Genomic DNA, 21,699 nt, shown 5'->3' with positions numbered 1-21,699 from the left:
GGAGAGAGCCTTCAAAGCTCCATGACTGAATAAACAGCATGGGTAGGAACCACCATCTTCAGAGAAACTGCTAGACGTGAGTAGTGCTTGCCCTCAAGCTGGCATGGTAAGGGCTGGGGTGGGATGGAGGTGGGTGAGTCTGCTGATTCAAAATAAACAGAATTACAACTCAATGCAATTACTAAACCTTTGACATTTAGCCAAGCTCCCCCCATCCCCTACCTTCATTCCCTTAAGCTTGGGTATTTGCTCCTGATCTGTACATTCTCATACATTCTTTGGAAACTATTTGGGGTGAGGGTCTCAGATAAAAGAACCATACACATGGTAATGGGGCAGTGCAGTCAAGAGCAGAGGCTGCAAAGCATAGCAGACCTCACCTTCTGGGCTGGCTGTGCCTCTAACAAAACAGATGACCTTAAACAAGTCACCTAGGACCTGCTTCCCCATATGGACAGCACAGTTATCAGCCTGCTTCACAGGCTGCTGTGGGAAATACAGGAGATGTCTGTACAGACTAACCCAAGGACAGTACCTGACCAAATGAGAGCTGTTTGTATTATCTCCAGAATCTACTGGCAGTGGACTTATGCAATAAAAATACCAAGATCAAAGTAAATTGATAATATCTATGCTCAAAATGGCCTACCTGATTTCCTTCCATTCATGTTCTTGTACTGCATGAGTCTTACTGAGGAGACTAGAAATGCTTTCTAATTACTTGTGTCAGAGGGTTTGTCTCTGCTTGCTGCTCCTCTATTGACATTCGCATGGCATACAGTAGGCACTACATGGAAGAGATCTTCAAGACTGAATGGTTTCTTGACTTGTACAAATTTTCTTTGTATGAAACAGTATGAACAAGCAGAATTCTTTTCATTTTGAATTTCTCCGAGGCAAATTTATTCAACTGACTCAAAGAAAACAAGAACCAGTAGATTTGAGACTACACATCAAGCAAAACAATCAATAACATACAAAAGGCATTAAAAATTACCAAAGAGGGGCTGGCAGTGTGGCACAGCAGGTTAAGCTGCCGCCCGCAATGCCAGCATCCCATATGGACACCAATTTGAGTCTGGCTGCTCTACTTCTGATCCAGCTTCCCGATCAAGGTCTGGGAAAAGCAGTGAAGGTGGCCCAAGTACTTGGGTCCCTGTACCCATGTGGCAGACCCAGTTGAAGCTCCTGGCTCCTTGCTCCAGAGCTGGGCCAGGCAGTTGCAGCCATTTGGGGAATGAACCACAGGACCGAAGATTGATTGATTGATTTTCTCTCTTTCTTTTCCTCTCCCTCTTTCTCTCCCCCTCTCCTTCTCCTTGTCTGCTGTAACTCTGCCTTTCAAATAAATAGTCAAATATAGTCCAAGCGCTAATTTCAAAGCCAGTCAAATGTATAAACTTATTAGGAACTAGGTTATAAATATGAGAATTATAATAATCAAGAAATAATTATGTCTTAAAGTATCATGATTTATATTTATTTCAAAGGCAGAGTTACATAGAGAGGAAGAGACATTTGGTTCATTTCCCAAATGGCTGCAATGAATGGAGCCGGGTCATGTTGAAGCCAGGAATTTCACCCAGGTCTCACACATGGGTGGCAGGGACCCAGATACTTACTTGGGCCATCTTCCTAGATGCTTTCCCAGACATGTTAACAGGGAGCTGGAGAGGAAATGGAACAGTCAGGTAATGAGCTGGCACCCATAGAAATGCAAGTGTTGTAGACAACAGTTTAACCTGGCACACCGCAATACCAGCCAGGCATACAGACTTTCTTTAAGACAAGTCAGAAATAACAATATAGCCTATGTTTTGTTTTGTTTTTCTCATGCTCTTAACCTCTACTCCTTGTCAAACTGCCATGAAAACTAAATGGAAGAATACACGCCAAATTGTTAGTTAGGTTTTCTCTGAGAAGTAAATATGTCTATTTGGAAAAGTAAGAGAACTTTTTCCTTTATATACAACTATGCTGTTTACATTTTTTCACTAAAATTACCACATATTGATACTTTTTTTTAAACTTAACAGTTGAACATAAGACTAATTAAACTAGATCTCATAAAATCCCTAGGAAGTTTCATAAATATCGAGACAGAATATCTCTACTCTTGGAAAAACTGCTTTGCAGTTTCTCATGGTACTTTTAGAGACAATCTAGATAGTTCAGGATACTGTATTATGAGTAGGTAAGCAGTAGCCACACTTGAAACTGGAAAGGAGAAACCTGCTGAACCCATGATCTGATCTCATATTTCCAGCTGCCTCTTACACCCTCTTACACACCATGACTGACACCACCACTGGCTTGACCAAGGCTTTCAATTAAGAAATGGTAACAGAACCAAACACTCTTGAAAAGTAATTTCATGAAAAAGCAACTCAAACAAATATTACAAAGCAGCTTACATGACATCAACATTGGGCTATGTTTGTCTCCACTTCTGGGATTATTTGGGTTATGAAAGGCAACAAGGCAACTTTATCACTATGGCATGGTGAGGGCTGGGGTGGGGTGGAGGTGGGGGAGTCTGCTGATTCAAAATAAACAGAAGTACAACTCAATGCAATTACTAAACCTTTGACATTTAGCCAAGCGTAGGAACCAACAAAAACCACACAAATGCTACAAGCCTTCCAAGAAAATAGTATTCCCTTAAACAAAGGTCTTACTTTCTGCTGTTCTACCAAGTAGCCCCTCTTTTGGATCACTTGTTCCTATTTTGGTACAATGAATTCCTAAAGAGCTTCAATGAGTTGTGAAATAATTGTTATTCATAAGCAAAAAGAAAAAAAAGGAAGAAAGAAAGAAAAATCAGGATTAACTGCAATTGCCACTATAACTGAGAAACTTACATCTTACACTTTTACCGTGTAAATAATGCACAGATCCTGCGGGAACATGCCAAACACCAGGATTCTTAATTAATGGAGCTCTTTAATGTGCAAATCAGGAACAAATTGCAAGTTCTGACTTGCATTGATTATGAAAACATTAATTGAATGAGCAAGACCCTAAAAAAAGAATCGCAAGTCTTCCAAGAGACCAAAAGAATACAAAGCTCTGGAAACCAGACAAATCTGACCAATGCCTAAAATGCAACCCTAAAGCTGAGTGCTCTCACTAGTACACAATGAATTCAAAAACAAAAAGAAAAAAACCAACAGTCTAATCAGAAAGCAATCACTATAAAAAGGAAGTATTTCACTACTGTCTTGCATTACACAGAAAAATGAGTTTACTGCAGAGGCTACAGACACCACTTTAAGAGGAAAAATCACTTTTATAAATACACACAAACACACACATATGTATAGAGGTGTAACAAAACAATGCTGTCTCTTTAAAAAGAATTCATCCTATATAAATTATAGCCATAAACTTTTCCTGCAGTGCAGCCTAATTAATTCTTGTTCTATACACAAAGGGAAATGCTGGGTGACAAATGGGTGTGAAGCCAGAAAGCTGCCAGGTCTGCAAAACATTTTCTACTTCAATTTATAAGCAATTTTGCAGTAAATCATCAACCAGAACCTGGAATCTCAGGAATCTCCAAGTGTCCAAACCACATTATATCACTTATCAAAGAGAGAAGGAAAAAGAGTTTAAAGACATCTCATTTTTCAGTCCCAACCCACATCAAAATCTAGAGGCTTTGTATAATCTATTATTCTCGTCTGGGTAAGGTTTTAGTACCAAAGATATATATTTCAGACAAAAATGACACTACAGGGTTGATGTAGCCTATTCTTCTATCCCTAGAAATACTGTATCACATATCCATTACCATAAGAAGTATCCCCAGAGTTATTTGGGAATAAGCACACAACTATTTTTATCTACCCCCTCCCCCAAGCCAAGCAAAATGTTCACCATCAAGTCAAGTTGAAGGGTTCACCAGAGAGCCACTGCAGAACACAGGTGAAGAACACCCCCAGGAAGCAGAGGCTACTGGAGAAGAGAGCTGAAACTCACAGGAGACAAAGCAAGCCCGACCCTTCCCCCATCCCTAGCCCAAGGCACCACTGATCAGCTCCCTGTCCCAGCAATTTTACCTTCTGCAGAATGTCATAGAAATGGAATTTTAGCGTATAATCTTTTTAAACCAGTATCTTCCACTTAACATAACATCTCTGAGATTCATCTGTATTTGTGTGTGCATCAATAGTTTGTTCTTATTGCTGAGTAACAGACCACAGTTTGTTAGTGGCTTGCCCACTGAAGGACATTTGGGTTGTTTCCAGTTTTTGGTGATCATGAATAATGCTGTTATATAAACATATGTACAAGTTTTTTGTGTGAATGTATGCTCTCATTTCTCTAACATAATTACAAGACTGCTGGATTAGGATCACTTGGTAAATACACATTTAACTTTATTTTTGAAAATCACTCAACTGTTTTTCCAAAGCGGCTGTACTATTTTTGCATTCCCACCAAGAACACAGGCTAAATTCTCAGTGCTCTGCATTCCGGCTAACATTTGGTGTTGTCAGGTGTGTGTTTGTAGTCACTCTCATTGCTAAGTAGAAGAATTTCCATCACACTCAGCACTTAGATTAAACACCTTTTCATGTGCTCACTGGACATAATGTATCTTCTTTGGTAAAGTGTCCAAACCTTTTGCCCGATTTTTAATGAGTATTTTTCACTGTTGAGTTCTGAGAGTTCCGTATTCTGGACACAAAGCCTTTGTCAGATATGTGATTTGCAAATATTTCCTCCAGGTCTGTCTTTTCTCTCTGTTAGCATATTCAGACTTACTCCAATCATCAATTTCCTCTTTAAAGGATTATGCTTTTCATAATATATCTAGAACACTCAGCTTAACCCAAGGTCATGAAGATTTTCTCCCATGTATTCTTCAAATACTTTATAGTTCTATGTTTTAAACTTAAATCAGTGTAAACTATAGGTTGATGTTCAGCTTTTCTGCAAATGAAAACACAATTTGTTCCAGCACCATTTGTTGAAAAGATTATCCTTTCTCCACTGAACTGACTTTGCATCTTCTTACAAAGTCCACTGCACCAACAGTTAATGCAGTAAGTTCTAGTGTTCTACAGCTCACGGGGTTACCACAATTCACAATAACCTATGATATGCTTTATGAATAAATAGAACTCCCAACATTAACCATTGATAACAGGAAATAGCAATCAATTTGATTTAATCACTGTATGATATATGCTTCTATTGAGATATCACAATGTACCCATATACATGTACGGTAACAACAAAAAACTTTTAAAGGTCAATTGCCCATGTTTGTATGAATTTATTTCTTAATTGTCTATTCTATTCCATTGACTATAGTAACCTTTTTTTTTTTAAGATTTATTTATTTATTTGAAAGTCAGTTACACAGAGTGAGAAGGAGAGGCAAAGAGAATCTTCCATCAGCTGGTTCACTCCCCAACTGGCCACAATATCCAGAGCTATGTCAATTGGAAGCCAGGAGTCAGAAGCTTCTTCTGGTCTCCCCCATGGGTGCAGAGGCCCAAGGACTTGGGCCATCCTCCACTGCTTTCCCAGGCCATAGCAGAGAGCTGGACCAGAAGTGGAGCAGCCGGGACTTGAACCAGCACTCATATGGGATGCTGCTACTGCAGGCAGTGGTTTTACCCGCTATGCCACAGAGCTGGCCCCTGATTAAAATAACTTAAAAATGAAAAAACAAGGGTTTCACAGCAGGTTAAGCAACCACCTGCAACGTAGGCATCCCATGTGAGCGTCAGTTCCAGTCCTGGTTGCTCCACTTCCAATCCTGCTCCCTACTAATGTGCCTGGGGAAAGCAGCAAAAGATGGCCCAAGTGCTTGGGTCTCTATACCCACATGGGAAACCCAGATGGAGCTGCAGGCTTCTGGCTTCAGCCTGGCCAGCATTAGCCACTGCAGCCATTTGGGGAGTGAACTAGCAGATGGAAGACCTTAGTCTCTCCCTCTATAACTTTGCTTTTCAAATAAATAAATGAATCTTTTTAAAAAATATATTAACAGGTTGTGGAGATAGGACACACATGTCTTTGGTCTTTGGGCATCTTTATTACACACAGTACATACCCCATTGTGTTCTACCAGCCAAGTGTTTTCAGCAAGAAGGTAGCTGACAGTGTCAATCTCCTTCCCGGGGCCAACGCTGTGGAGTAGTGGGTAAAGCCACTGCCTGCAGTGGCGGCATCCCATATGGGCGCCAGTTCAAGTCTCAACTGCTCCACTTCTTATCCAGCTCTCTGCTATGGCCTGGGAAAGCAGTGGAGGATGGCCCAAGCCCTTGGGTCCCTGCACCCACATGGAAGACCTGGAGGAAGCTCCTGGCTCCTGACTTCAGATCAGCACAGCTCTGGCCGTTGTGGCCAACTGGGGGATGAACCAGCAGATGGAAGACTTCTCTCTCTTTCTCTGCCTCTCCCTCTCTATGTAACTCTTTCAAATACATAAATCTAAAAAAAAAAAAAAAAGAGGGAGTAAGTAGGGTAAGGGTCATAAAAAGAGAGGATGGAGTGATAGGATCGCTAGAATTGAAGACAGAAGATCTTTTGCCAAAAGTGGAGGCAGCCTATAAAAGCTGGAAAGGCATACAGATTTCAAGGAATCAGCCCTGCTGACATGCTGATTTTAGGACTATGAGCCCCAGAAAAGTTTAAGATAGTAAATTCACGCAGTTAAGTAACAAGGCCACAACAATTTGTTACAACAGCAATAGGAAACTAATACTGGGCAATACTTCCAAATTCTGAAGGAAAGTAACTTGTAATCTATAAATGTAAACCCTGCAGCTGGCGCTGTGGCGCAGCAGTTGAGCTGCCATTTGCAGTACCGGCATCCCTTATGGGCGCTGGTGCAGTCCCAGCTGCTCCACTGCTGATTCAGCTCCCTGCTAAAGTACCTGGAAAGATGACCCAAGTGTTTGGGCCCCTGCACCCATGTGGGAGACCTGGCTCCTGGCTTCAGTCTGGGCCAGGGAATGAAAAGCAGATGGAAGTTCTTTTTCTGTCTCTCTTTCTCTTTCTCTCTATAGCTTTTCCTTCTAAATAAATAAATCAAGGAAGGAAGGGAGAGAAAAGAAAGAAAGAAATGGATAGCCAATCAATAATCAGCCAAGGAGGGGCAGGTGTTGTGGTGCAGCATGTTAAACTGCTGCTTAGGATGCCTGGATCCCATATCAGAGTCCCCATTACTCTGCTTCCAATCCAGCTCCCTGTTAATGAACCTGGGAAGCCTACAATGATGGTCCAAGTACTTGGGTCCCAGCTATTCACATGGGAGACCAAGATGGAGCTCAGGCTCCTGGTTTCAGCCTGGCCTAACCCAGCTGGTGTGGGCATTTGGGGAGTGAACCAGCAGATGGAGGATTTCTCTGTCTCTCCCTCTCTCTCCATAACTCTGCCTTTCAAATATATAAATTTTTTAAAATGATAATAACCAACACTATATCAATGAAGAATGAGGGCAGCGTATTTTTAAACCTCTAAGAACTCAGATAATTTACTCTCCATGCATGTTTAGCAGCAAACTGACAAAATAAACTGATAAAAAGTTAAGATAGGGATGAGTGGTTTAGAAATATGCTCTCATAAGAATGTGCTCTCTTGGGGCTGGTGTTGTGATGTAATAGGTTAAAGCTGCCGCCTGCAATGTGGGCATCCCATTTGGGCATTGGTTTGAGTCTTGGCTGCTCTACTTCCAGTCCAGCTCACTGCTAATGTGCCTAGAAAAGCAGTGGAGGATGGCTCAAGTTCTTTGAACCCATGCACCTACATGGGAGACCTGGATGAAGCTCTTAGCTTTAGCCTATCCTAGCCCCAGACATTGGGGCAATTTAGAGAAGATCTCTCTCTGTCTCTGTGAAACTCTGACTTATAAATGACTCTTAAAAAAAAAAAGTGCCCATGGGTCTAGCATGATCTGTAACTCTGCCTTTCAAATAAATCTCTAAAAAAAGAATGTGTCCACATTCTGTATCAGAGGGCATGGGGCGGGGGGGCGGGGGGGGTGTGGGGGTGGGAGGGTTCTGTGGTGCAGCGGGTTAAAGCCCTGGCCTGAAGCGTAGGCACCCTATATGAGCGCCAGTTCAAGTCTTGGCCGCTCCACTTCCAATTCAGCTCTCTGCTATGGCCTGGGAAAGCAGTGGAGGATGGCCCAAGTCCTTGGGCCCCTGTACCCATGTGGGAGACCCAGAAAAAGCTCCTGGCTCCTGGCTTTGGATCAGCACAGTTCCAGCCGTTGCGGATAATTGGGGAATGAACCAGCGGATGGAAGACCTCTTTCTCTCTCTCTCTCTGTCTCTCTGTCTCTCCTTCTCTGTATAACTCTTGACTTTCAAATAAATAAATAAATCTTTAAAAAAAGAAAACAGGGCACGGGTTCAAGTCTGGGCTCTGCTTCCAAGTCCAGCTTCCCTCTTATGTATACCTTGGGAAGCAGCAAGTGATGGCTCAAGTACTTGGGTCTCAGCTAGCCACATGGGAAACCAGGTTGAGTTCCAGGTTCCCAGTGTCAGCATGGCCCAGTCTGAGCTATTGTGGGCATTTGGAGAGTAAATCACTAGATGGAAGATTCCCCCCTCTTTGTCCCTCTGCCTTTCAATTAAATGAAAACAATCTTTTTTTTTTAATTTTTCATACACACACACACACACATACACAGGAAGACAAAAGAGCATGAAAGCCTGAAACTTAGAAGAGAAAGAAATGGAAGTCCCAAGGGGACAACTCTACATGCTGAGAACAGTTCAAACCGGAACAGTTCACAGGACACCTGGCATGACTTCAAGTTTGGAAAAAACATTCGAGATGATACAATTAAGCTACAAGAGTGGGGGGGGGGGGGAGAAAATTTAAAAACTAATAGTCCAAATGTGAAGCAAACTAAAAGTATGATTTTAAGTAATTGATAGAATGTTGTACTTCAACTAGGAAGGAAGAATTTAAACTAAACTAGAAACATTCTTTGGTCTAGGAGTCATGCTTCTAAATTCAGGGTAAGAAAATACAATTTTCCACACAATTTTCTTCCCTGCCCTTGTATTATACCTTGTATACATGGCAGCCACACTCTAAGTGCAGTTTACTGGACTTCAACTCACACAGTCAACATATGGATACAGCCCTGAAATCTTGGCTGTAGTGGCAGGGCAGAACGCAAAACCTAAGTGGGAAGAAGATGGAATGACTATTTTATACTTTCTCCTTAAAAATTCCACTGCTTCTTCCCCATTCTTCATTCAAAATTTGGTTTCTATTTCAAAGAAAATGCAACAACCTAAGAGAATTTTCAGACTTCTACCATCTGTGTCCATTTATGTACAATCTTGCTGCCTATCTTGTGCCTGTCGTCACAGTTAACTGTCCACACTGCTGTCTAATGCATGGGGCCCAACTTCACTTACCTACTCAAGAACAGCACTGCAGAAAATGTCCCCCTCTCCTGCATCACAATTCTGTCCTCCCTGCTGGATCATTCTTATCAACACATAGACATGCTATTATTTCTCCTATTTTAAGGAAAATACCTCCTCTCTTGATTCCACATCCTCCACCATCTAATGTCCCAATTCTTCACCTCCCTTTAAAGCAGCATCCCTGAAAAGAGCTGTCTATATACAGTTTCTAACTGTTTTCCCTCTGGGGCCAGCACTGTGGCACATTGGGTTTATGCTGCCACAGGCAACACCGCCATCCCATAGGGGCACTGCTTCAAGTCCTGGCTGCTCCACTTCCAATCCAGTTCCTTGCTAAAATAAAATGCCTGGGAAAGGAGCAGAACATGGCCCATGTGCTTGGGACCCTGTACCCACGTGGGAGACCTGGGTAGAGTTCCATGTTCCCAGCTTTGGCCTGGTCACTGCGGCCATTTTGGGAGCAGACCGACAGACAGAAGATCTCTTTCTGTCTTTCCTTCTCTCTCTATAACTATGCCTTTCAAATAAATGAATATAACTTTTAAAAAAATTGTTTTTCCTATTCTCTCCTGAACTCATTCTAGTCAAGCCTCTATTCCTACACCTCCACAGATGCTCATCAAGGTCACAGGTAATCACCACATTACTAAATTAAACAGTCAACTCTCATGCCCCTCCTTTCTTAACTGGTCAGCATCTTCTTCCATTTCATAAAATAAACAGAGCTATAAACACATGATGTAAAATTAGAGAAATAAATAGAATGAGATTGAATGTAAGACAAGGGAGTACTGTCATCCTGGATGCTCTGTGCTGTTTATCTTATTCAAGTGTGGTTTCAATAAAACAATTGAAGAAAAGGTTTTAAGACAAATAACAATAAAGCAGGGTAGCATCTTACTCAAGAGTTAAGATCTGAAGTCGGAAGACAGGAGCAGGTCTCTGGCCTCGCACTTAAGATGCTGCTTGAGACTTCCACAGCCCATATCAGAATACCTGGGTTCAAGTCCCAGTTCAATTCCCAATTCCAGCTTCATACTAATGTGAACTCTGGGAGGCAGCAGTGATGGCTCAAGTACTTAGGTCCCTGCCACCCATGTGGGAGACAGGAACTGAGTTCCTGGCTCCTGGTTTCAGCCTGGCCAAGCCCTAGGTCCTGTAATACCCATTTAGGGAGTGAACAACTAGATGAGTGCTCCCTCAAATAAAGTGAATACTTTAAAATTTAACAAATAAGAAAAAGATAGGGGCCAGTGCTGTAGCGTAGCAGGTAAAGCCACCATCTGCAGTGCCGGCATCCCATATGGGAGCCAGTTTGAATTCCAGCTGCTCCATTTCCAATCCAGCTCTCTGCTATGGCCTGGGAAAGCAGCAGAGATGGCCTAAGTGCTTAGGCCCCTGCACCAACGTGGGAGACCAGGAACAAGTTCCTGGCTCCTGGCTTCAGATCGCCCAGCTCTGGCCATTACAGCTATTCGGGGAGTGAACCTGCAGATGAAAGACCTCTCTTTCTATGCCTCTGCCTCTGTAACTCTGCCTTTAAAATAAATAAATAAAATCTTAAAAAAAAAAAAAATGATTTTCTACCAAGATAGCTTTCAGTAGTTCTTAGCTTCCACAGTTCTGCGCTCAGTCTAGTGCTCCTTTGCAGTCTATGTGGAATCACTACATAGGAATTCAACACTTGCCTCCTGGTTCCACCACTGAGACTTCGGAAGAGCTCCTGCTCTGTGATCGCTCTCTCTCCGTATATAACACAAATGCCCAGTTAAGCAAGTTGGACAAAGTAGTAACTCAGTAGGAACCAAAAGTCCTCCTATACAGAACTCATTCTGCAATACACAGACAAAACATAGCATTTATTTCAATACCAAGTCAACAGGCATTATGTAAATATCAAACAGAAAGTCATCAAGAAATGATTGCCTTCTTTCCCACCTACAGTTAAAGAAAAATAAGAGACCAGAAATACCCTGTGGTGGCAGAAGTGCAGGAAAACAACTGTTACAGATGAGAATTTAAATTGTTACAATTTTTCTAAAGGCCACTCTGGCACTATATTTCAAAAACCTTAAAACAACAACAACAACAACAACAAAAACAGCACAATCATTTCTCCCAGCAGCTACATTTCCAGGGTGATGCAGTTCTGGGCAGTCCAACACCGTGTCCACCAGCGACATGTGGCCACTGAGCACTTAAAATGCAACTAGCTCAAATTGAGATGAACCATAAATGCAGAATTAGATTCTAGATTGCAAAGACTTAACATGAAAAAAAGATGAAAAAGATCTCATTATTACTTTTATATTGATTACATGTTAAAATTGTATTTTACAATATTACATAAAATAAATTACCAAAATTAACTTTACTTGTTTACTTTTTTATTGTGCTTACTAGAAAAATTTAAATTGCATTTACAGCTTGCATATTTATATTCTTCAGTGCTACTTTTAGATAAATTTTATAAATATATACGTACAAGGATGTTTATCCAAGAATGCCTTATGAAAATGAAAAACTAGAGGCCAGCAATGTAGTCCAGTAGGTTTGGCCTCCGCCTCTGACACTGACATCAAATGCTTGGGCCCTTACCACCAACATGGGAAATTCAGATGGAGTTTTAGACTCCTGGCTTTGGCCTGGCCCAGCCCTAATCATAGCAAGCATTTAGGAAATGAACCAGCGGATGGAAAATCTCACTTGGCCTCTCCCTTTTAACGTGTCACTCTGCCTTTCAAATAAATTTTTTTAAGTAAAAAATTATGGGCTGGCATTGGGAAACAGAAGGTTAAGCTTCTGCCTGCAGTGCTGGCATCCCATATGGGCACCAGTTCGAGTCCCAACTGCTCCATTTTTGATCCAGCTCCCTGCTAATGCACCAGGGAAAGCAGCAGAGGATGGCCCAATTACTGCCCTTGCACTCACGTGGGAGATCTGGAAGAGGCTCCAGGCTCTTGGCTTGGGCCTGGCCCAGTCCTGGCTGTTTTGACTGTTTGAGGACTGAACCAATGGATGGAAGACCTTTCTCCCTTTCCTTCTCTCTCTGAATCCCTGCCTTTCAAATCAATAAATAAAATTCTTAAAAAAAGAAAAGTGGGGGCCGATGCTGCAGCATAGGCTGCTTAGCCTCCTATGCTTCTGCCAATCTATTTGGGCACTGTTTCAAATCCCAGTTGCTCCACTTCTGATCCAGCTCTCTGCTTATGGCCTGGGAAAGCAATGAAAGATGGCCCAATTCCTTGGGCACCTGCACCCATTCGGGAGACCTGGAAGAAGCTCCTGGCTTCAGACTGGTCCAGCTCTGGCCATTGCAGCCATTTGGGGAGTGAACCAACAGATGGAAGACTTTTCTCTCTGTCTCTCTCTCCCTCCCTCTCTCTCTCTACAACTCCACCTCTCAAATAAATAAAATTAAATTAAATAAAGATGTTTTTAAAAAGTGAAAAATTAGAAGAATCCTAAAGATGAGATCTTCCATTTAATGGCTCACTCCCAAAACTGTCACAACAACTGGGGCTGGGCCAGGCATAATCCAGGAGCCCGAAACTCCATCCGGGCCTCCCTTGTGGGTGGCAGGGGCCCAAGCATTTGGGTCATCCTCTGTCTGCTTTCCCGGGTACACTTAGCAGGGAGCTGGATCAGAAGCAGAGCAGCCAGGACTTGAATTAGTGCTCATACAGGATATCGGTTTCACAGGTGGCGGTTTAATCTAATGCGCCACAATGCTAGACCCAAGTAAAATTATTTTTTAAAATGAAAGCCATCCACTGAGACAAAAAGATCAACTGTACTCATGTCATCCTGCCTTAACAAAGTCTGTATAAGGGCCCTTAAGTCTGCACAAGGCTACACTTGCAGGAGGTACAAGTGCCTTTGTCCCAAGCAATGCTTAAACCCATCCCAAGTAACTGAGAACATTCCAAGGTTCTACAGATCACTCTGCTAACTGTGCCATGGATTCATAAAGTGTTAACTGAGACATAAGACATCTCAGCAACTAAAAAGGGGGAGATTTTGCTAATAATATTTGTTGCCTAAAGGATAGGGAACTGGGTGGCAGGGACACAGCGGTGAAGAGTATATAGAGTCTAGTACTATATAGTACACTATAGAGTCTAGTATCTTATGAATGTTGAACCATGTAAATACACTATCTACTTAAAAATAAATAAAATTTAAAAATAAAGCAGGGAGACTGTGTTGGCATAGAGTGAAGAAGCCAACTAAGACTATCTGGGTTCCATACCCAGCTCTGCTCCTGACTCCAGCTTTCTGCTAATGTGTAGCTGTGAGGCAGCAACGACGATTAAAATCACTGGATTCCTGCCACCCAAGTGGGAAATCTGGAATGAGGTATTGCTTCCCAGCCTTAGCCTGGCTCAGCCCCAGCCATTGCAGGCATTTGGGGACCGAAACAGTGGACATGAGCACTTTTGTGCGTCTCTTTCTCTGTCTCCATCTCTTGGCCTCTCAAGTAAATTTTTAAAATTTAAAAAACAGGGCCAGCATTGAGGCATAGTGGGTAAGGCCACCACCTGCAATGTCAGAATCCCACATAGACACTGGTTCAAGTCCTGGCCACTCCACTTCCAATCCAGCTCCCTGCTAATGCTCTTGGGAAAGCAACAAAGGATGGCCCAAGTAATTGGGCCCCTGCACCCACACAAGAGACCAGAAGAAACTTTTGGCTCCTGGCTTCGGATCAGCCCAGCTCCAATTGCACCAATTGGGGAGTGAACCAGCAGATGGAAGACCCCTCTGTCTCTCTCTCTTTGCCTTTCAAATAAATAAATCTTTTTAAATAAACAAATAAAGCACAAACATTATCAAGACTCCATGATTGCCTATGACTTACTCAAAATTTAAAACATCATTCTTTAAGGTATCTGTTAGTGATAAGCTCAAATTAACTTCAAAAATTTTAGTCGATTTAGGTCAAAATAACTGGGGACAGAAAAAGCCACACAAAGAGGAAGCAAATGAATTAGAAGTAGAAAGATGTGGGGGAGCAAAGAAAATACACTTTATTGATAAGTATCTACTTTCAGTGTTATTTGAAAAGGCAGGGAGACAGAGACACAGATAGAGACAGATCTTACACCAGCTGGTGCACTCCTCAAGTGCCTGGAATAGCCAGGCGTCAAAACTCAATCTGGGTGTCCAAAACAGGTGGCAGAGACCCAAATACCTGCACTATCACCTGCTGCTTCCCAGTAAGAGCACTGGCAAGAAGCTGGATCAAAAGCAGAGAAGCCAGGACTCAAATAAGGAGCTCTAAAACGGGCTGCAGGTATCCCAAGTGTCAAGCTAACTGCTGTATCACATATCTACCCAAGACTGGAATTTATTTTTATACTTAGACAAGTAAAAAAATTTAATCCTTCCTCTACATTTATATTACATTATACTGTGTTCTTGCATGTTTTGCTTATGGGAAATATCAAAATGTCAAGCATTGTTTCTATTAAAGGTCTTTAACGATATTGCATTTTACACCTGTAATGAAACATGGTACTCACTGCAGTCTGTAAGCATCTCATTAAATACATTAATAGCATGCATTTCACTAAAAGGTCAACTCATTATGGCTGCAGTTTAGCTTTCCTTTAATCACTTCATTTAAAGCTATAGAACAACTCTGAAAAAGACAGTAGAGACTGCCTGACACAGAAATGTTCCCAATTCTCCCGCTTGCCCAGTCATGCTTACTAGGAAATTATTGCTAATGCTTGTATGTAAGACAATGTTGTTTTGATTTCTTTAAATCCTGAAACATTTACTGATAAAAGAAGAGATGTCTGTGATTTGCTTCAAAATAATCCAGGGCAGGGTGGGGAATCAGTGTAAGTACAAAAGAAATAAGACTGGCACCTGCTTAAGATGGTTACAGTATATGGAAGGTCACTGTATCATTCTTACTACCTTTACAAAGGTTCCATATACTCCATGATGAAAAGTTTTAAATAACTCATGCTAAGATTTCCTTAAGTAACTATTTGAAAAAGCTTGTTTGTTTGAAATAGACAGAAAGAGGGAGAGACAGAGAGAGATATCTCCCATCCATTGGTTCACTCCCCAAATGGCTGAAAGAGCAGGGGCTGGGCCAGGCCAAAGCCAGGAGTTCAGAACTCCATTTGGGTCTCTCACATGAGCGGGAGGGGCCCAAGTAATTGGGCCATCATTTGCTGCTTTCCCAGGCACATTAGCAGGGAGCTGGTTCAGAAGCAGCGCAGCTGGGAATGAAACCAGCACTCTGCTATGGGAGGCTGGCATCATCTTAGTGCTGCTGTGCCACAAAACAAGCCCCTTCCTTAAGTAATTTGTCTTCTTCCTGACATACTACTGTCATCAACACAAAATACCCTCCTCTAGAAGAGTATTAATTTTTAAAAGAAAATCAAAGCCAAAAAGAAAAAACTCTTTAGAAAAAAGAGTTGGTTTTGTGCAGAAAAATCCTTTAGTTTTGTTAAGGTTATTCATAACTTACCACCTTTGCAGCCACTAAAATATCAAACAATGTCTCTGAAATCATTTCATGGTTTAAGAGTCAGAATTACCAATGTGTACCAGCACAGTAACTGGGGAGCAGGGTGAATTCATTCCGTTTCTGGAGTGTGGCATGCTGATGGTACGAAGGCGTGGTGCTCAGGAGTGTACCAGCTAGAACAGAGCTGGACTCCTGCTGTGTCAGAGGCTACACTTGGGGCTAAGAGAATAAATGAGAGTGCCAAGGAGAGAATATCTTAAGAAAATACAACGTAAAGACAGGATTCTAAATGCAATGAAATTTACACTGACAGGATAAAAGGAGAATTTGAAACCAGAAAGGAAGAACTCAGGCAGCACATGGAGTGTCACCAAAGCCAACGGAATATTTCAAAGGCAGGTTAACAGTTTCAGGGAGGTAGGAACTTGGTTTGACCATAAGGAAATCTCTAGCCACCTATTAATAGTGACCTCAGAGGCCAAAGCTGAATTATAAGTATTATAAAAGATTGTAACACTACCCATTTCTGGAAAAAACAGTTAATTTAAATTATGTAGTGAGGGCTGGGCATTTGGCACAGCTGTTAGAACACTGCTAGGGGGGCTGGCACTGTGGAGAAGTAGGTTAAGCCTCTGCCCATGGTGCCAGCACCCCATGTGGGTACCAGATCATGTCTCAGCTGTTCCTCTCCTGATCCAGCTCTCTGCTAATGGCCTGGCAAAGCAGTAGATGATTGTCCAAGTCCTAGGGTCCCTGCACCCACAGGGGAGACCCAAAAGAAGCTCCTAGCCCCTGGCTTCAGATTGGCCCAGCTCTAGCCATTGCAGCCATTTGGGAAGTGAACCAGCGGATGCAAGATCTCTCTGTCTCTCCCGCTCTGTCTATAACTCTGCCTCTCAAACAAATAAACTTAAAAAACAAAAAACAAACAAAAAAAAAAACCACTGCAAGGGATGCCCACATTCTGTATCAGAGTGCATGGAGTCAAGTCCTGGCTACACTTCCAATTCCAGTTTTTTACTAATATACAACCTAGGAAATAGATGATAGCTAACATACCTGAGCCCATACCACCCATTTGGGAGAATGGGATCTAGTTCCAGCTCCTAGATTTGGCCTGCCTAGCCCCAGCCGCTGTAGACATTCGGAGAGTGAACAGTAGATAGAAGATCAATCTCTCTTCTCTCTCTCTACCTTTCAAATAAGTAAATATACTTAAAAAAAAAAAAAGCAGCAAGCTTTAAAAATATTAACTAATTAATTGTAACAGGAATTTCACTAAATTAAAAAGTAGGGATAATGGTTAGCTACAGTAAGGACAATCATTCAGATGGCTGAACACACTGCCAAACATCTCTCTCAGAAGAAAAAGATAACAATTATGGTATGACATGCGCCAGATACTGTGTTAATGCTTTGGATTGATTATGCCCTTTAATCCTCACAACCATTTTATCCCCATTTTACTGAGAAGTAACTTGCTCAAGGTCATACAGCTAATCCATTGCTGAGATGGTATCTAAACCCAAGTAGTCTGACTTTACTTTGTAAGACCAAGCAAACTGACAAAGAGATTCAATTAAAGACATTAGTTCCAGTGTTTGTTTTAAGGTTGGTACAAATCGGTCTATGTTGGCCAGCGCCGCGGCTCAATAGGCTAATCCTCCACCTAGTGGCGCCGGCACACTGGGTTCTAGTCCCGGTCGGGGCGCCAGATTCTTTCCCGGTTGTTCCCCTTCCAGGCCAGCTCTCTGCTGTGGCCCCGGGAAGGCAGTGGAGGATGGCCCAAGTGTTTGGGCCCTGCACCCTATGGGAGACCAGGAGAAGCACCTGGCTCCTGCCTTCGGATCAGCGTGGTGTGCCAGCCGCAGCGCGCCAGCTGTGGCGGCCATTGGAGGGTGAACCAACGGCAAAAGGAAGACCTTTCTCTCTGTCTCTCTCTCGCTATCTACTCTGCCTGTCAAAACAAAAACAATCAGCTGTACAACACAGTATATATTGGTCATCCAAAATATTGTAGCTTAGAAACTTTTCTTAAATTATTTACCAAGACAGTGAAATAAATAACATATTACATCACAATCACACTATCAAAACAAAGTTGAAACAGGTGGGTACTGTGCCACAGCAGATTAATGTTACCACTTAGGATTCCTGCATCCCATAATGAAGTGCGTGGGGTTATGTCCCACCCTCTGCTTCTAATCCAGCTTGCTGCTAATGTGCCTTGGAGGCAGCAAGTGATGGCCCAAGTGCCTGGGTTTGTCACCAGTGTGGGAGACCTGGATGGTATTCCAGGCTCCTGGCTTCAGGCTAGACCACTTAGCTGTTGCAGGTATTTCAGGAGTGAACCAGCAGATGGGAAATCTCCTCTCTCTCCTTATCTCTCTCCTTTCCAAATAAATAAAACTTTCAGGGGGCCTGCACTGTGGTGCAGCGGGTTAAAGCCCCAGCCTGCAGCACCAGCATCCTATATGGGCGCTGGTTCGAGTCCTGGCTGCTCCTCTTCCGATCCAGCTCTCTGCTGTGTCCTGGGAAAGCAGTAGAAGATGGTCCAAGTCCTTGGGCCCCTGCACCCATGTGGGAGACCCTGGAAGAAGCTCCTGGCTCCTGGCTTTGGATCAGCTCAGATCCAGCCATTGTGGCCAAATGGGGAGTGAACCAAAGGAATGGAAGATTCTCTTTCTTTCTCTTTCTCTCTTTCTCTTTCTCTCTCTCTCTCTCTCTTTCTCTCTCTGTGTAACTCTGACTTTCAAATAAATAAAGTAATTAAAAAAAAAACTTTTCAGAAAAAAAGTTGAAACAAAAATTGGCTACCCTTCAGATGCAGACATTCTGGGAACTAGAGAACTCCATCTTCCCATTTTAGAATATATGACACCTGGGCAGGCAATGTGGTCCAGTGAGTTAAGCTGCTGCTTGCAAAGTTGCCATCCCATATTGCATATTCAGCTCAAGACATTCCCAGCTGCTCCATTCCAGTTGCCTTTTAATGCACCTAAGAAAACAACAGAAGATGACCCAAATACTTGGCATCCTGCCACCCGCGTGGGAGACCAGGATGGAGTTCCTGGATCTTGGCTTCAGCCTGATCAGCCCAGGCTGTTGAGGGTATCTGAGGAGTGAACCAGCAGATGGAAAATCTCTCTCTCTCTCTGCTTCGCCCTCTCTGTCACTCTTCCAAATAAGTCAATAAATAAATCTTTAAAAAATAAAAATATGACACCAAACATTCCTTTCTTCTCTCTTTTCTACAACCCATCTTTGTCAGGTTAACCAATATTTACCAATGAGGCAAAGAAAACTGGCTATGTACAAAAAAGACAGATTAAAATAAGGAGAACTCTTTGTTAACATCAAAATTAAATAACATTAAAACGGCTAAAGAAACTACATGATATCTAAGAATGTGTCAATTATATCTGATGCTAATCCTTAAAATAGCCACATTTTAAGGCTGGCGCCGCAGCTCAATAGGCTAATCCTCTGCCTGCGGCGCCGGCACACCGGGTTCTAGTCCTGGTCAGGGCGCCGGATTCTGTCCCAGTTGCCTCTCTTCCGGTCCAGCTTTCTGCTGTGGCCCGGGAGTGCAGTGGAGGATGGCCCAAGTGCTTGGGCCCTGCACCCTATGGGAGACCAGGAGGAAGTACTGGCTCCTGGCTTCGGATCAGAGCGGTGCGCTGGCCGCAGCGCGCCAGCCACAGCACGCCAGCCGCAGCAGCCATTGGAGGGTGAACCAACGGTAAAGGAAGACCTTTCTCTCTGTCACTCTCTCTCACTGTCCACTCTGCCTGTCAAAAAAAAAAAAAAAAAAGAAAGAAAGAAAAAAAAAGCCACATTTTAAAATGAAATTTCTTTTTAAAATTGCGAAAGGCTTAAGTAAGAACAAAGAGTTAGCAAAACAAAAAAGGCTTCATTGTGAGATATTTAAACTAAAGCAGCCTGGTTCTCATCCAAAGGTCTATCAGGAACTAGGGTACCAGGGCATTAAAAATAGCAGAAGTGTTCCAAAAATCTCAAGAAGTTTGAAAAGCACCACCCTACCTATTTAAGGGAGAAAGGAGGGAAAGCTGACAAAGGGGGTAAAAACGGTCTACCCTCATAGTCCATCCAGGCTTCCTGTGAGGACTGCCTACTTCTCACACAGGAAACAGACTTCAAGTACGAAGGACATAAAATCTAAAAACTGGACTCTATGGAGGTGGGCTTTGTGGTGCAGTGGGTTAAGCTACTGCTCAGGATGCATCCCATAGCAGAGTGCCAACCTGAGTCCCAGCTGTTGAGTTGTTGGCTTTTTTCTTTTTTTCTTTTTTTTTTTTAAGATTTACTTTATTTATTTGAAAGACAGAGTTACAAAGAGAGAGGGAGAGACAAAAAGAGAGATCTTCCATCCACTGATTCACTCCCCAAATGGCTGCAATGGCTGGAGCTGACCCAATTCGAAGCCAGGAGCTTCTTCCCGATCTCCCACATAGATGCAGGGGCCTAGGGACCTGGACCATCTACTACTGCTTCCCAGGCCAATTAGCAGTGAACTGGATCGGAAGGGGAGCAGCTGGGACTCGAACTGGCACCTATATGGGGTGCTGGCACTGTGGGTCATAGTTTAACCCACTGCACCACAGCATTGGCCCCATAAATAAATCTTTTTAAAAAAATAAAAATTAGTCTGTAGAAAATCATTCTAAATCAAATCAGGTATTTGCCTACACAAAATGTTTACAGAATTCTATAACCTACCAATCATATGTCATTTACTTGAAGGATTTTAACATGGCTCTACCTAGAGGCATTAGCCAAATCAGACATCCTCCTCAGGTATATGCCAACTCTAACTCCATGATACTCTTTAAACAACAAGTGAAAACACCATTTTTCAGCATGCAAATAATGATTCTAACCACAGCACACTCATCCCAAACCTCTGTGTGCCCAGTCCTGTGTCTCTGGGCATCCAGGCCCACAAAACACGCAGGCAGTGTTGTGCAGGAAGCTCCTGCAGGGAGAAAAGCTGGCGCTTTTGTCTCTGCCATGCATCAGCGAGCTCCTAACTTTGGGCAAGTCATCCTCTCTGGCCCTCCTCTGGAAAATGAGGGGACTGAGCACCCAACAGTCTCTACATTCTTGCTCTCTTCTAGAATTCTAACAGTTCCACACTTCTGTTCCAAACGTATTCTTCCCTTTACAGTCCCCATCGTTCCTCACTCTATGAGAAAATACGAGCAAGATCATCTTAGCACATTGTTTAAAGACCTCCCAAAGGCAGGCATCTTCTAAGCGCATGATACAACCCGTTTAAATGATGAGTTTAATTACTCATTCACTGCCTTTCATTCTAAGGTCAGGGGGTTTTCAGTCTTCCCCAAGCATTAAAGAAATACTCAGAAAACCTAAAGAAAGGTGAGGGAGGAATGAGGACCGGGGAGAAGAAAGCAGAACACACAATCCATTCAATCAAAGTTGTCTTCACTTGATAAAAGGGTTATAGTGCTATTTTGGGGAGGGGGTTTTGAAATCACCATGCTATCATAACATCATTAAAATAGTATCTTGTCTTCTCTTCTTCCTTCCCATCAATCCCAGTGTAGTCCAAAGTATCCCAGTGTTTCTAAGTATCCCAATATGGCAGAAGTATACTTACTATTTTTCAGGGCACTGGCAAATTCTGGACCACCTTTGTCCTTGAAAATAGGGAAAACATCTGGTTGAGGCAGCTGATTAGTGGTCAACAGAGCTTTCTGCAGTTTGATCCTTCCTTCTAAGAGCTGATCCCACAGTGCTAAAAAGAAAACCAGA

At 42.7% G+C, this 21,699-nt stretch overlaps 1 protein-coding gene across 4 annotated transcripts in view; it reads right to left on the bottom strand.

Moving 5' to 3' along the window:
- AATF (apoptosis antagonizing transcription factor) overlaps positions 1 to 21,699 on the bottom strand; it is a 123,824-nt gene that overhangs the window by 95,873 nt on the left and 6,252 nt on the right. For all 4 annotated transcript variants that reach the window (XM_008271166.4, XM_070061046.1, XM_051824700.2 and 1 more), the window contains exon 4: positions 21,545 to 21,682. In XM_008271166.4, coding sequence (XP_008269388.1) covers positions 21,545 to 21,682 — 138 coding nt within the window. The remainder of the gene's footprint in view (positions 1 to 21,544; positions 21,683 to 21,699) is intronic.

The sequence above is a fragment of the Oryctolagus cuniculus genome, chromosome 17 (assembly GCF_964237555.1).
Source record: "Oryctolagus cuniculus chromosome 17, mOryCun1.1, whole genome shotgun sequence".
In the NCBI taxonomy this organism is placed as follows: domain Eukaryota; kingdom Metazoa; phylum Chordata; class Mammalia; order Lagomorpha; family Leporidae; genus Oryctolagus; species Oryctolagus cuniculus.
This window is presented reverse-complemented; position numbering and strand designations above follow the sequence as displayed.